At 39.8% G+C, this 14330-nt stretch overlaps 2 protein-coding genes and 2 pseudogenes across 2 annotated transcripts; 2 read left to right on the top strand and 2 right to left on the bottom strand.

Annotated features, from left to right (window-relative positions):
- Positions 1 to 301: 301 nt before the first annotated feature.
- On the top strand, positions 302 to 1902 carry LOC117625963 (annotated as a pseudogene).
- A 4609-nt stretch (positions 1903 to 6511) lies between these two features.
- On the top strand, positions 6512 to 7289 carry LOC117625253 ((13S,14R)-1,13-dihydroxy-N-methylcanadine 13-O-acetyltransferase AT1-like). Its single transcript, XM_034356849.1, has 2 exons — positions 6512 to 6707; positions 6757 to 7289. Exons 1-2 carry the CDS (start codon positions 6512 to 6514, stop codon positions 7287 to 7289), a joined length of 729 nt encoding a protein of 242 aa, XP_034212740.1.
- A 3529-nt stretch (positions 7290 to 10818) lies between these two features.
- On the bottom strand, positions 10819 to 12337 carry LOC117625254. Its single transcript, XM_034356850.1, has 2 exons — positions 12051 to 12337; positions 10819 to 11524 (listed from the first exon to the last, which is right to left on the bottom strand). Exons 1-2 carry the CDS (start codon positions 12335 to 12337, stop codon positions 10819 to 10821), a joined length of 993 nt encoding a protein of 330 aa, XP_034212741.1.
- Positions 12338 to 12855: 518 nt separating this feature from the next.
- On the bottom strand, positions 12856 to 14330 carry LOC117625255 (annotated as a pseudogene).

Consider the following 14330-nt stretch of genomic DNA (forward strand, 5'->3'; position numbering starts at 1 on the left):
AGCCAAGCAACTGCTGGGGACTGCTACCTATATAGCACAGCTTCCTAATTGCTCCAGAAATTAACTCAACTGTCCAGTTGACTTAATTGTATCCCAGTACAATTGGATAATCAACTACAAAATTCCACAAAAGTAGGTAGTTCTTCAATGTTTAAGGCAGGCCATGCCGCGGTCTAATATTCATGACATTATTTTCCACACTTAACAGAATCTACTATCAAGATATGGCCACAGAGCATCAAGGTTGAAATCTTTGAGAGGCAGCCAGTAGTGGGGCTTTTGCCTACAAAGTAGTTCTAGTTATATTCAATTCAATGTAGAACCCGATCCATTATAAGGTAGACCAGCCCCATTGTTCCAATTCACAGTTTGTGCTTGCATCACTTGAAATCAAGGTTGAGCAAAATGGCCACAGAAATCAAGGTTGAAATCATCCAGAGGCAAACAGTTAAACCATCCTCCCCAACTCCTCATCACCTTAGAAATTATAAGCTCTCTATTTTGGATCAGATTGCCCATCAAAACTACATCCCAATCCTTCTCTTCTATTCCAATGCTGCTGATGCTACTAGCAATAATGTCATGGCCACCAATGAAAGATGCCAGCATCTAATGCAATCCTTAGCTAAAACTCTCACTCACTTCTACCCTTTGGCAGGAAGAATCAAAGGTGACACCGTGATTGAATGTAACGATGATGGAGCTGAGTTTGTGGAAGCCCAAGTCAAGTGTTCCTTATCGGAGATTTTCGAACACCCAGATGCCAAGATGTTAAGACGATTCCTACCAGTTGAACCCGAGTCCAGAGAAGCGGGCACCGGCACGTTGCTTCTTGTTCAAGTCAACTTGATTGAGTGTGGTGGAATGTCAATTGGGTTTAGCATTTCTCATAAGTTTGGTGATGCCACAACATTAAGCACATTCATCAATTGTTGGACTGCAGCTGCCCATGATCAGTCAAATATGTTAAGCCTTCCCAAATTTGGTGCTGCATCTCTGTTTTCTCCACTAAATTTCTCTAACTCAGAGCCACTGCCATCCATGGAAGTCAATAAGGAAAAGTTCATAACAAGGAGGTTTGTGTTTGATGCCTCAAAGATTGCTGCTCTCCGATCTAAGGTAACCAGCTCAGTTGTGCCCAAACCAACAAGAGTAGAAGCAGCTTCAGCACTCATTTGGAAATGCAAAATTGAAGCATCATCCAGATCATCATCAAACATGTTGGGGACTAGTTTAATAAGGCCATCACTCTTCTGTCACATTGTGAACACGCGTAAAATGGCAGTGCCACCCTTGCCAGAAAACTTGGTTGGGAATTAATAAATCTTTCGACGACCAACTATTCTCACTCTGGAGAGAATACTACTGTGATAGATTTGAAAGGCTTGGTTGCAAAAATCAGGGGAGGACTTGAAGAAATAAAAGAACTTTCTGCTGCAGGAGTAGTATTTGATTCTAACGAAGCATGGAAAAAAGTGATATGGTACATAAACCTGATGAAAAATGATGACATAGACAAGTTTAGCTGCTCAAGTTGGTGTAGGTTTCCATTTTATGAAGCTGATTTCGGGTGGGGAAAGCCAGCATGGGTGAGCTACGTTGCTTTTGCAGTTAACAATGCAACTGTTTTGATGGACACAAGAGATGGCAATGGAATAGAAGCTTGGGTGACTCTGAGCCAAGAGAACATGGCCTTATTTGAAAGCAACAAGGAGCTGCTTGCATATGCTTCTCTGAACCCTAGGGTCACCAACTGAGTACTGATAAGAGACCTGGCCATTAGGACAGCCCTCATCTGCCATCGTTGTGATATCAATAAAATTGTAGGCTAGCTTTTGATAGCTTGCTTATTTTATAGCTCAATAAAACAGTAGAATTGTTGGAAACTTGGAGTCAAGTGAATGTTCGATCTAAGAGTTGAACAAGTTTGAATGATTGATTATGTATTAGCATTAATGGAATCAATTGTGAGATCTATGGTTGTACTCTATACACTCTAGTGTAGCCAGTTCAGTTGTAGTACTTTTGTATGTTTTCAAAATGTAGGCTGTGCCAAACATATACAATTTGGGATGAGCATACGTAGGTGGAGGCAGTGCCTAGCATTTTCTTTTCTTTTTTTGAGAAGTTACGCACTTTCTTTTTTTACCTTTCTACAATAGTCACTAGGATCATGAGAAGTTACGCACTTTTTTTTTTTTTTTTCCTTTTTTTGAGAAAACGCACTTTCATTATTCATTTGGCATCAAACCTTTTTGTTTTCTTTTTTTTTCAGTGAGAGAAATTTGTTGATAAAACAATTAAAAGGATGCAAAAGCGTCAAGAAGCAACTTAAATTGCAAAACAATACACACAAAGATAAATCAAAAAATTAAAGTGGCTTTTAATTAGCTCTAAGGGCTTTTCTTATTTTATAGCAAGCCTTATAGGTTTTAATTTCAATAAGCTTCAGAAGCAAACCGAACAAACTGAACCTGACCCGAGCTTCATTAGTTTGGTTTGGGTTGCTTTCTTAATAATACTTGCTCGATTTCGGGTGTGAGGGCTGGTTGATGAATTAAGCACGAACTTGCAGAACCGACACAATAGGCTGGTAGATAAGTAATTATTTAATTATCACAGAGAGTTGAAACGTTTAGTAATGCTAATAATGTAATAAGTGTCTGACCAGTTAGCAAAAGACCAAATTATTGGGCAGTAATTAAGGATTAAATCATTACACAAGGGACGTACTCAAAAATATTGCAAATGGGATTGCCTAATAACATAGAACTGAACTTCGAGGATTTTAAATAGAGCCCATGCGTTGCGTGGGGAAAATATAATATTTATATATATTGTGATCAAGATCTTCTAAGATCTATCTATATATATTTTATTGAGGAATCTCTTAAATAATTTTATTTGAGGGACACCCTTTAAGGTCCCCTACGAATATTTTTTCAACGATCCAAATCATTTATTTTTCAAGTCGACATTCATAGATCATCTTGCAAAAAATTAGACAAATCGAAAACCGTTTCGACATCTAATTGTGTCCTACAAAATCAATGAACACTTTGCTTCAAGAAAGTAATAAAATTTCAATAATTAAATTGACTGGTCAAATGATATCGGATTCAAGTGATTATTCACAATTTCAAAAAATATCTGCTGGTTTTTCAATCTCAATTGGGTAAGCACCATATCTGTGTAGGGTGTACACAAAGCCATGCACAATATAAATGGCAAAGCCTTGTATATGGCCCCTTAAATTTCCTCTACAACTCAACAACCCTAAAATCCTTCGCAAATGCAGGCAAATTTATAATTCAAGATCATGTTTAACTTGCAGAATATGAATAATCTCAAGTCATTGTTTCCCAGCTATGCCTGCAATGTTCATGTCAACCTGTGCCATATACACATGCATTTTTTTTATGAGCATCTACCCATTTGAGACGTGATCGCATTGTCTCAAGCTACTGTTGTACCCACTTGAGAAACAAAAAAACTATGAAGAAGATTAATAAACTGCAAATAATAACATTACGTTGCAGATTATTCATATATTTGACCCTTGATAGATGCATCTTCTTTTTCGTTTTCTTTTTCTTTTTTCTTTTTTTAAGAACCTTTCCTATTGAGAGGGATGATAATATATTAAATTTACACACACTACACGGATGCTAGAATGCATCTTCTTTATGAACTCATGAACACACCATTCTTTTTCTTTTGGAAAGTGAAAGAAAAATCTTTTTTAGCATAGAGAAACCCTTGCCAGTCAAGCAAAACCTGCGACACCTCCATTGATTTCATGCAAGAAATCTCTTGAGTCTCCACAAAATAATTATGTAGGAACCAAAAGCAGTCTGGTTTTGTCAAATTTGCACTGCTTTTGGCATTTGGAATGCCTAAAAGCATTTTTTACAACAGTTGTCAGAAAAACTTATAAGCGATATATTAAGGGAGGGGCCCCTAGGGAATCAAAGAAAGGATATATGTATAAATGTTATTGCATTATGTTGGGCTTTTGGAATGTCTAAAAGCCTTTGAATATAACAAAAAGCGTTTTTGATAGCATTTGGAAGTGAAACAAGTGGTTATAGATTATAAAATCACTTTTAGTGCTATCAAGAGAAGTAGGTGCTTCTTAAGAAAAATTCAGGGGCCGTCTGGTAACGTTTTCAGGGAATGTTTTCTAAGAATATTTTCAGAGAAAGAAAATGAGAAAACGAATTAGAATTTTCATGATTCGAAAATGCGTTTGGTAGATTAATTGGAAAACATATTTAGAAAATAAAAATAGAGAAAACATGTCTAGTAGTACAATTTGAAAATAATAATATGTGAGTTAATTTTTTCAAGTCTAAATTCAAATCCAACCATACTATCGTGCTCGGAATGACATGGGGATCATTTTAGGGCCCAAAGGCCCACCCAGGCGCTGGCAGCGCGTGTGTGCGCAGAGTAATTCCGGCCATCAGAAAACCTCCAAACCGCCGGTCAAGACCTATACTTACATGATTAGGACAATGAGTGGAGTAACTTTTGTTTGGACCATTGCCAAAAAGTGGCCGGAGATGGTCGGAATTTCGAGTGGAAAACCGGCCAAAACTTTAAGCGATAAATTCAATTTCAAAACGCAGAAATCAATCCTAAACAACCCAACCATCAGCTAGAACACATTAAGAGGATGAAAAAGCATATACCTAGATCGAATAAATTGGTGGCCGAAATCCCTGGAACGAGCTTCGGAAGTTTTGGGTAAAACCGGCGACTTTTCTCAATATTCCGGTGACGGTGGTGGCTGATCATGGCGGGGAAGGCGCAGGATGGAGAGAGGAAGTGGTGGCGGTTCATTTGGTACCGGCCACAAAGGTCGTCGACTGTTCTCACGTGGGGGGAGGGGGGCAGGCAAGGGAGAGGGAGGGGTTGAGAGAGAGAGAGAGAGAGAGAGAGAGAGAATAAGAGATTTAAGAAAGGGAATAAGAGATTTAAGATTTTTAAAACCCCAACTTTGCAATATTTACGATTGTTCCATTATGCTTCGTTGATCGTAACTTTTTCGTTACAAGTCCGATTTGGGCCCACTATGTGTCTACGGACTCATCTCGACGCGATCTACGTCATGGTGCCAATCATTTGCCCAAAATCCTTCCAGATTAAAAAGTGACCAAAATTACCCTATCCCAGGGGGCAAAATTGTAATTTCATAATTATTTAATTAATTAAATTAAAAGAGTACTTAAATTTGGGTCAGGATGTTACAGCAGGTCTGCTTGAACAGTTATATGAATTAACGAGATTAGATGAAGAGCATTCATGCATTATTATTAATAATGTGATATTTTGGCTATGTAAGTCACTTAATTTAGTTATATCAATTTACCGTGAAAAGGTTTACTGAGCTATGGTTTGGCTCACCCCCTAATAGATTTTGCAGGTACTGAACCTAAAATCTAGAGCTTGTGGTGATTTTGGCATATCTATAGAGTGTATTATGTACATAACTTGTGAATGAATAATGAGCTACTCTTTTAGTGAACTCTTGAGTAGTTCTAACTCGTAAAATAATGTAAAAAAATTCAGATTTCAGATGTTGTCGTTTCCGTTGAATATTCTATGTAAATGTTTATTTTATTTATTTAAATGTTTCTTCACATTTTAGTAATAGTTTTTATTAAATTCTATAATTAAGGTGTGAATCATGTCTTAACCCAAAGCAACGTAAATCCGTGGGTTGTGACGTGACATAGCCTAAGAGTTTCCTTTTCACAATGTCAAAAACGGTATCATATTCGAAAACTGCCCTCTCAAGAGATTAAAAGAAAACTGCTAGCATATGGATTTTCGGTGGTGATTAGCCATAATAGCCAAGCAACTGCTAGGGACTGCTACCTATATAGCACAGCCGCCTATTTGCTCCAGAAATTAACTCAGCGGTCCAGTTGACTTAATTGTATCCCAGTACAATTGGATAATCAACTACAAACCCAAAAGTAGGTAGTTCTTCAATGTAGCTGGCCTTTCAAACGCAGTTCTTCAATGTAGAATGCTGCCCTCTCAAGAGATTAAAAGAAAACTGCTAGCATATGGATTTTCGGTAGTGATTAGCCATAATAGCCAAGCAACTGCTGGGGACTGCTACCTATATCGAACAGCTGCCTAATTCCTCCAGAAATTAACTCAACTGTCCAGTTGACTCAATTGTATCCCAGTACAATTGGATAATCAACTACAAAATTCCACAAAAGTAGGTAGTTCTTCAATGTTTAAGGCAGGCCATGCCGGGGTCTAATATTCATGACATTATTTTCCACACTTAACAGAATCTACTATCAAGATATGGCCACAGAGCAACAAGGTTGAAATCTTTGAGAGGCAGCCAGTAGTGGGGCTTTTGCCTACAAAGTAGTTCTAGTTATATTCAATTCAATGTAGAACCCGATCCATTATAAGGTAGACCAGCCCCATTGTTCCAATTCACAGTTTGTGCTTGCATCACTTGAAATCAAGGTTGAGCAAAATGGCCACAGAAATCAAGGTTGAAATCATCCAAAGGCAAACAGTTAAACCATCCTCCCCAACTCCTCATCACCTTAGAAATTATAAGCTCTCTATTTTGGATCAGATGGCCCATCAAACCTACATCCCAATCCTTCTCTTCTATCCCAATGCTGCTGATGCTACTAGCAACAATGTCATGGCCACCAATGAAAGATGTCAGTATCTAATGCAATCCTTAGCTAAAACTCTCACTCACTTCTACAGCTAAAACTCTCACTCACTTCTACCCTTTGGCAGGAAGAATCAAAGGTGACGCCGCGATTGAATGTAACGATGATGGAGCTGAGTTTGTGGAAGCCCCAGTCAAGTGTTCCTTATTGGAGATTTTCGAACACCCAGATGCCGAGATGTTAAGACAATTCCTACCAGTTGAACCAGAGTCCAGAGAAGGGGGCACCGGCACGTTGCTTCTTGTTCAAGTCAACTTGTTTGAGTGTGGTGGAATGTCAATTGGGTTTAGCGTTTCTCATAAGTTTGGTGGTGCCACAACATTAAGCACATTCATCAATTGTTGGACTGCAGCTGCCCATGATCAGTCAAATATGTTAATGCTTCCCAAATTTGGTGCTGCATCTCTGTTTTCTCCACTAAATTTCTCTAACTCAGAGCCACTGCCATCTGTGGAAGTCGATAAGGAAAAGTTCATAAGAAGGAGGTTTGTGTTTGATGCCTCAAAGATTGCTGCTCTCCAATCAAAGGTAACCAGCTCAGTTGTGCCCAAACCAACAAGTGTATAAGCAGTTTCAGCACTCATTTGGAAATGCAAAATTGAAGCATCATCCAGATCATCATCAAACATGTTGGGGAGCATAGAGAATGCTATTGAATAACTGCTCTGCTTACTCACAAAGTATGTGAGCAAGGTTTTGTATATATCTATATCTGTAAGAATGAGCTCACACGGCATGTACTACATGACCGTTAGCTCTGAGCCGGATTCACACAAGCATCAGTGAATCTCAGCCATCCATCTGTCTCAATTCTAGGAATACCACTCTTGGCTATTTTAGCCTTACACGTTTGAAGCCTTACACTTGTCATTCTCTAGGACTAAGTGAATGCACAATTAACACTCTAGACTTAAAAGAAATCAGGCTCACTACTTACAATTCTACACTCCCCTTTAAGTTTTAAGCTGATTTCACACCAAGCTTGTCTCTGAGATAGCAGAATCGATCTTTAGCCAATGACTTTGTGAAGATATCTGCCAGCTACTCATTTGTAGGATAGTAAATCAAGTTAAAGATTCCTTCTTACAAGGCATCCTTGATGAAGTGATACCTTCGATCAATGTGTTTAGTTTTCTGGTGAAACACAGGGTTCTTTATGATAGCAATTGCAGCTGTATTGTCACAATGTAGTGGTGTAGCTTCAGCTTGAAATTCACCAAAGTCTTCCAAAACAAATCTGAGCCAAATTGCCTGTGCAGTTTCTTATGATGCACTGATGTATTCTGCCTCTGCAGTAGAATGAGCAACATAGTTTTGTTTGACTGATGTAAACACCACTGCCAAAAGAGAAAGCATCTCCTGAAGTGCTCTTACTGTCATCCACTGAGCCACTCCAGTCACTGTCACAGTAGCCAATTAACACTGCATTCCTTCCTTTCACATACTCCAACCCATAATCAAGTGTCCCCTGAATATACCTGAGAACTCTTTTAGCAGTTCCATAATGCTTATTAGTAGGGCAATGCATAAATCTAGCAAATAGACTAGACGCATACATTATATCATGTCTTGTAGCTGTGAGGTATAGCAAGCTTCCCACAATCTTCCTATATTGCTCTTCATTTGCTGGACCACTTCCATCATCTTTGCTTAACTTCTCAGTTGTAACCAGAGGTATAGAGACAGGTTTGCATTCACGTAGGCCAAATTTGCTCAACAAAGATATTGCATATTTCTTTTGGTGAAGAAAAATGCTAGTGTGAGTTTGAATGACTCTCATTCCTAAAAAAATGATGCAAGAGCCCCAAGTTTGTCATTTCATATTTCACCATCATGTCTTGCTTGAACTCCTCTAACATTGATTGACAATTCCCAGTATAAATAATGTCATCTATAGAGATGGACTGTAAGATCCCACATCGACCAAACGGAGAGGGGGTGATGTGCCTTATATGGCACACCTCGCATCCATATAGTGGGAGGCCTTTTGGGAGCTCACTGGCTTTGGGTTCGTAAGAACTCTAAAGTTAAGCGAGTTGGAGGCTGGAGCAATCCCAGGATGGGTGACCACCCTGGGAAGTTGCTTCGTGAGCTCCCAGAAACAAAACCGTGCGGGTTGGTGAGAATGTAGCCAGGCCCAAAGCGGACAATATCCTGCTACGGCGGAGCCGGTCCGAGGTGTGACAGTTTGGTATCAGAGCCACTCTGCCGTGTGGTGCGAGTGTGCCGACGAGGACGTCGGACTCCTTAAGGGGGGGTGGATTGTAAGATCCCACATCGACCAAACGGAGAGGGGGTGATGTGCCTTATATGGCACACCTCGCATCCATATAGTGGGAGGCCTCTTGGGAGCTCACTGGCTTTGGAGTCGTAGGAACTCCAAAGTTAAGCGAGTTGGAGGCTAGAGCAATCCCAGGATGGGTGACCACCCTGGGAAGTTACTTCGTGAGCTCCCAGAAACAAAACCGTGCGGGCTGGTGAGAATGTAGCCAGGCCCAAAGCGGACAATATCCTGCTACGGCGGAGCCGGTCCGGGGTGTGACATGGACACTATCAGAATTTCTGCTTCTCCTCTAGTTTTGGTATAGAGAGTGGCCTTACTCTGACTTTTGGCAAATCCAAATCCATACTGAGCAAAGTAGGTGTCAATTTCACCATACCAAGCTCTTGGTGCCTGTTTTAGGCCATAAAGAGCTTTATGAAGCTTGTACACCTTATCTTCACTCCCCTTAACCACAAAACCATCAGGTTGATCTACATACACCTCCTATTCCAAAATACCATTTAGAAAGGCAGATTTGACAACTAACTGATACAATTTCCAATTTTTATGTGCTGCCAATGCAACCAGTGTGCGGATTGTATCAAGTCTAGCCACTGGTGTAAAGGTCTCGTTGTAGTCAACACCTGGTTTCTGAGCATAACCTTTGGCAACGAGCCTTGCCTTGTTCTTCTGTACTGAACCATCAAGGTTTAGCTTGGTTTTGAACACCCACTTAACTCCAATTATAGGCTTATCAACTGGTCTGTCCACCAGCTCCCATGTTGCATTTTTCTCAATCATTGACAGTTCATCCTTCATTGCTTTCATTCAAGATTCATCTTTAGCAGCTTCATCAAATTTTTATGGATCCATAATACAAAGATTGCATTGAGCTAAAACATCATCCAGATTTCTCCATTTTAATGAAGTGTGATCAAAAGCTTGAGTATTTCTCATGTTGCTGCTTATATCACTTGTCCTTGGTGATTGAAAGTGATCATAGCTTCTACAAGTTGTCATTTGTGATGAGTCATTAGACAGATCAGATTGTTCTTCATGATTGATCACAGTTCCTTGTTTATCAGACATTTGTTTCCAATCCCACGCTGCATTCTCATCAAACACGACATCCCTTCAGAGTAGAATCTTCTTAGTAGCGGGATCATACACTCTATAACCTTTTTCATAGATTGCATGCCCCACAAAGATACCCTTGGTGCTTTTTGCATCTAACTTCTGCCTCACTTCACTTGGTATGTGTACATAACACACACAACCAAATATTTTGAGGTGTGCCAGTCCTGCTTTTCTCCCACTATATGCCTCAAATGGAGTTTTATCTCCAAGTGCTCTAGTAGGGCACCTATTTAGTAAGTAGACAGCTGTGTGCACAGCTTCTGCCCACAGATAGTAAGGCAATCCTTTCTTATGAAGCATTGCTTTTGCCATTTCAACTATAGTCCTATTTTTTCTATCCACCACTCCATTTTGTTGTGGAGTATAGGCCATAGAGAGTTGTCTTTGAATCCCTTCAGCTTCGCATAACTTTTTGAATTCATTGGTTGTGAACTCTCCTCCTCTGTCACTTCTCAAACACTTCACCTTAAAGCCACTTTGCAATTCTACCATTGACTTGAACTTTCGAAAGCAATTTAGTGCATCAGACTTGTATCTGAGAAAATAGACCCGGACCATTCTTGTACAATCATATATAAGAAGCATGAAATACTTGTTGCCAGCAATGGATTCATTTTGCATAGGTCCACACAGATCCACATGAACTAGCTCAAGAGGATTGCTTGCTATCTATGCTTGGTTCTTTGGAAACCATTCTCAATGCTGCTTTCCAAGATGACATCCTTCACAGACTCCATCAACCTTTTCCATGAATGGCAGTCCATGCACCATATCTTTTTCTTTGAGTTGACTTAGTCCTTTTAGATGCAGCTGACCCAACCTTTTGTGCCATGTCCAAGTAAAGTTAGATACACTTGCCTTTAGTGCAATATGATCATTAGATAATAGTGCCAAGGGATAACACCTATTCCTTTTCATCTCTACTTTGATTACAAGACACTCTAGTGAAGGACCTTCAAAGATGCTACACAATTTTCCTCCAAATACTAGATAGTAACCATGTTCATCCATTTGGCCCACACTTAGTAAATTCTCTTTCAGTCCAGGAAGATACATCACTTCCTTGATATACTTTTTGCCTTTGGTAGTATCAATTGCCAATGTGCCCATTCCAGCTACATTCACAAGCTCACCATTTGGCATTTGTACCTTGCCTACCACATTTGTTCTGATATCTGTCAGCAAACTCTCATTTCTAGTCATGTGGTTGCTATAACCACTGTTTATATACCATTCTCCAATAACATTTGTGGCAGCAATAGTATTGTTGGCATAGAATAGGTTTCCAGTCACTTCCATTTGATTTGCACAGTTTGCTTTTTGTACATTCTTGCTTGCAGTACACTCTCTAGCCAAATGTCCAAATTTCTCATAGTTGTAACACTCAGGCTTTCCCTTGTATCTGCATTCACCAAAATGAAATTAGAACACACTTTGCACTGTGGTTTTGAACATTCTTGACCCACTATTGATGATGAGTTCTGTGCAAAATTGGTGTGTTGAGGCTTGGAATTTGATTCCCATGGTTTGCCTTTTGGATTCCAATTTTTCTGAGACTTAGATTGACCAGATTGAATACCTCCCTTGTTTTGGCTTTTAGGATTCCCAGAAAAGGGGGCAAATGCCTTCTCAGCTGTATCAATATTATGCAGCTCAAATCGTTGCTCTTGACTCTTTAGAATGGCAATGACTTCCTATAAATCTACTGTTTCCAGACTTTTTGTATTCTCAATCACCAAAAAAATAGGATCATAAACCTTATTCAAGCTAATTAGAACCTTTTGAACGAGCCTTTCATTAGATAAAGATTCACCATATGTTTTCATTCGATTAATCAGCTCATTCAAACGAGTAAGATATGCAGACAGAGATTCATTTTCATGCATCGTAGTATACTCAAACTCACGTCTAAGGTTTTGAAGCTTTACCTATCTGACATGGTCACCACCATGATATTCTTCATATAGCAGATTCCATGCCATTTTAGCTTAATCAGCATAGCAATGCAAGGGAAGATCTTATCAGAAACTGAGTTCTGAATAATCCCCAGAGCTTTTGCATCCTTCATAAGAATCGCAACCATCTTCTCATCATCTTCCTCTGTAGATGTTTCCTCAGCTGCCTTCTTCTTCTTCGATTCTGGAATCGTAATTCCTTTCTCCATCAGAGCCACAACCCATATGACTTGAAGATGGTTATCATCTTGATTCTCCATAACTCATAGTTCTCATCGGAGAAAATCTCCAGACATTGCTAATCTCAGATAACCACAACCAACTTGTTGATGATAGCTTGCTTATTTTCTAGGTCAATAAAACAGTAGAATTGTTGGAAACTTGGAGTCAAATGAATGTTCGATCTAAGAGTTGAACAAGTTTGAATGGTTGGTGTGTTTTCAAAATGTAGGCTGTGCCAAACATATACAATTTGGGATGAGCATACCTTTCTACAATAGTCACTAGTCATGAGAAGTTACGCACTTTCTTTTTTATTTTATTTTTTATTTTTTTTGAGAAAACGCACTTTCATTATTCATTTGGCATCAAACCTTTTTCTTTTCTTTTGTTCAGTGAGAAAAATTTATTGATAAAACAATTACAAGGATGCAAAAGCCTCAAGAAGCAACTTAAATTGCAAAACAATACACACAAAGAAAAATCAAAAAATTAAAGTGGCTTTTAGCTCCAAGGGCTTTTCTTATTTTATAGCAAGCCTTACAGGTTTTAATGCCATCTATTTTTTCAAAAGCTTCAGAAGCAAACCGAACAAATTGAACCTGACCCGAGCTTCATTAGTTTGGTTTGGGTTGGTTTCTTAATAACACTTGCTTGATTTGTGTGAAATGTTACAACCTGGTTGAATCGGGCTGGTTGATGAATTAAGCACGAACTTGCAGAAACGACCCGACCCATACCCACCCTTCGTCGGAGGAAGGTGTCACTTTCAAATTTAGTCATGACTTCCTTGGCAAGGCTAACGTATGCCTCTACTCCGCCAGGCTCCTTGGTGTCGAGGAAAACTATTATGTCCTTCACGGGCAGTGGTGGTAAGCTCACCCATATAGGTCTTCCCCAACCAAAATCATTATCATAGAGAGGAAATTGGCACAAACTACTGTGGTAAGAAGTAACCACCTCCCCTTTGCTAGCACTTGGAGCAAGCCGGCCAATCAAACTCAGCTGCTCATCACCATGTTGTAGTCTTTTCACGAAGTCCTTGTCAATCTTGCTTATTGCTTCTCGTACCCGCCTTACCATGCCATAAGAAGATTCTTGATCACCATCATCATCATCCCCACTACTTAAGAAGGGAGCAGTCAAGGAATTACCATAAATATTTCCAAAAGAATATGGAGACAACGGTGGATCAATCAGTGGACGCAAGTCCACAGAGTGGATCAGGCTGTGCAACTTATTCTCATCAGCACGATCATCCTTGGTAGCTCCCACAAATCGCCTCCACATGAAAGCCGATAAGGCCTCGACAGGCGACGGTTGTTTCTCATTGTTTTGCAAGCCTGTATATTTTGCTCTGAGATCCTCTATCGTGGAGGCATCGAACACAAACCTCTTTGTTACTTTCTTTGCCGCGATACCAGCGCCCCAATTATAGCCGGTGATCCCCTTGGGAGGGAAGAGTGTGGCGGAAACAAATTGGGGACGCTGTATTTCGACTTCATCACGGGCAATGGCAGCCCAAGTTTTGGTGAACATGAGCATGCATAGCAAATCAGCAAGCTTGTGGGAAGTGCATAGACCAATGGCAAAGCCTCCTTCAAACATATTGAGCTGGATACCGAGGGCAATTTCATTTGCAATATGCTCATCTTGCGCAAATGGGATAAATTTATTGAGTTCATCAGGGAGCGGATTGTTGAGAAAATCACAAAGCCTGCAGTTGGTTACTTGAGCCTCGAGGTAGGCAATTCCCTCATCATTGCAGTCCACAAAATGATCGTCGATTTTCACTCGTCCGGCTAGCGGGTAGAAAAGGGTTAAGACCTTGGCTAAGGACTTCTTAAGGTGCTTTGATACTTCATTAATAGCGGGTTGGGTCTCGCCATTAAATTCATAGAAAAACACCAAAGAGGTATACGATGAGGGAGTGAGTTGATCAAGAAAAGATAACTTGTAATGGCGAAGAGGGTTTGGGGTTGGAGAAGAGGGTTTGATGATCTCCTTGGAGATAACTTCCACTTGAACGTTCAT

The sequence above is a fragment of the Prunus dulcis genome, chromosome 4 (genome assembly GCF_902201215.1).
Source record: "Prunus dulcis chromosome 4, ALMONDv2, whole genome shotgun sequence".
NCBI lineage: Eukaryota > Viridiplantae > Streptophyta > Magnoliopsida > Rosales > Rosaceae > Prunus > Prunus dulcis.

Bases quoted from the DNA above. Each gene is read 5' to 3' on its own strand.
- LOC117625254 (XM_034356850.1), bottom strand. From the start codon at position 12,337: ATGGAGAATCAAGATGATAACCATCTTCAAGTCATATGGGTTGTGGCT. The intron at 11,525-12,050 runs GTAAAGCTTCAA...TGGTGAATGCAG, and splicing joins GTGGTGACCATGTCAGATAG to ATACAAGGGAAAGCCTGAGT.
- LOC117625253 (XM_034356849.1), top strand. From the start codon at position 6,512: ATGGCCACAGAAATCAAGGTTGAAATCATCCAAAGGCAAACAGTTAAA. The intron at 6,708-6,756 runs GTCAGTATCTAA...TCACTTCTACAG, and splicing joins CATGGCCACCAATGAAAGAT to CTAAAACTCTCACTCACTTC.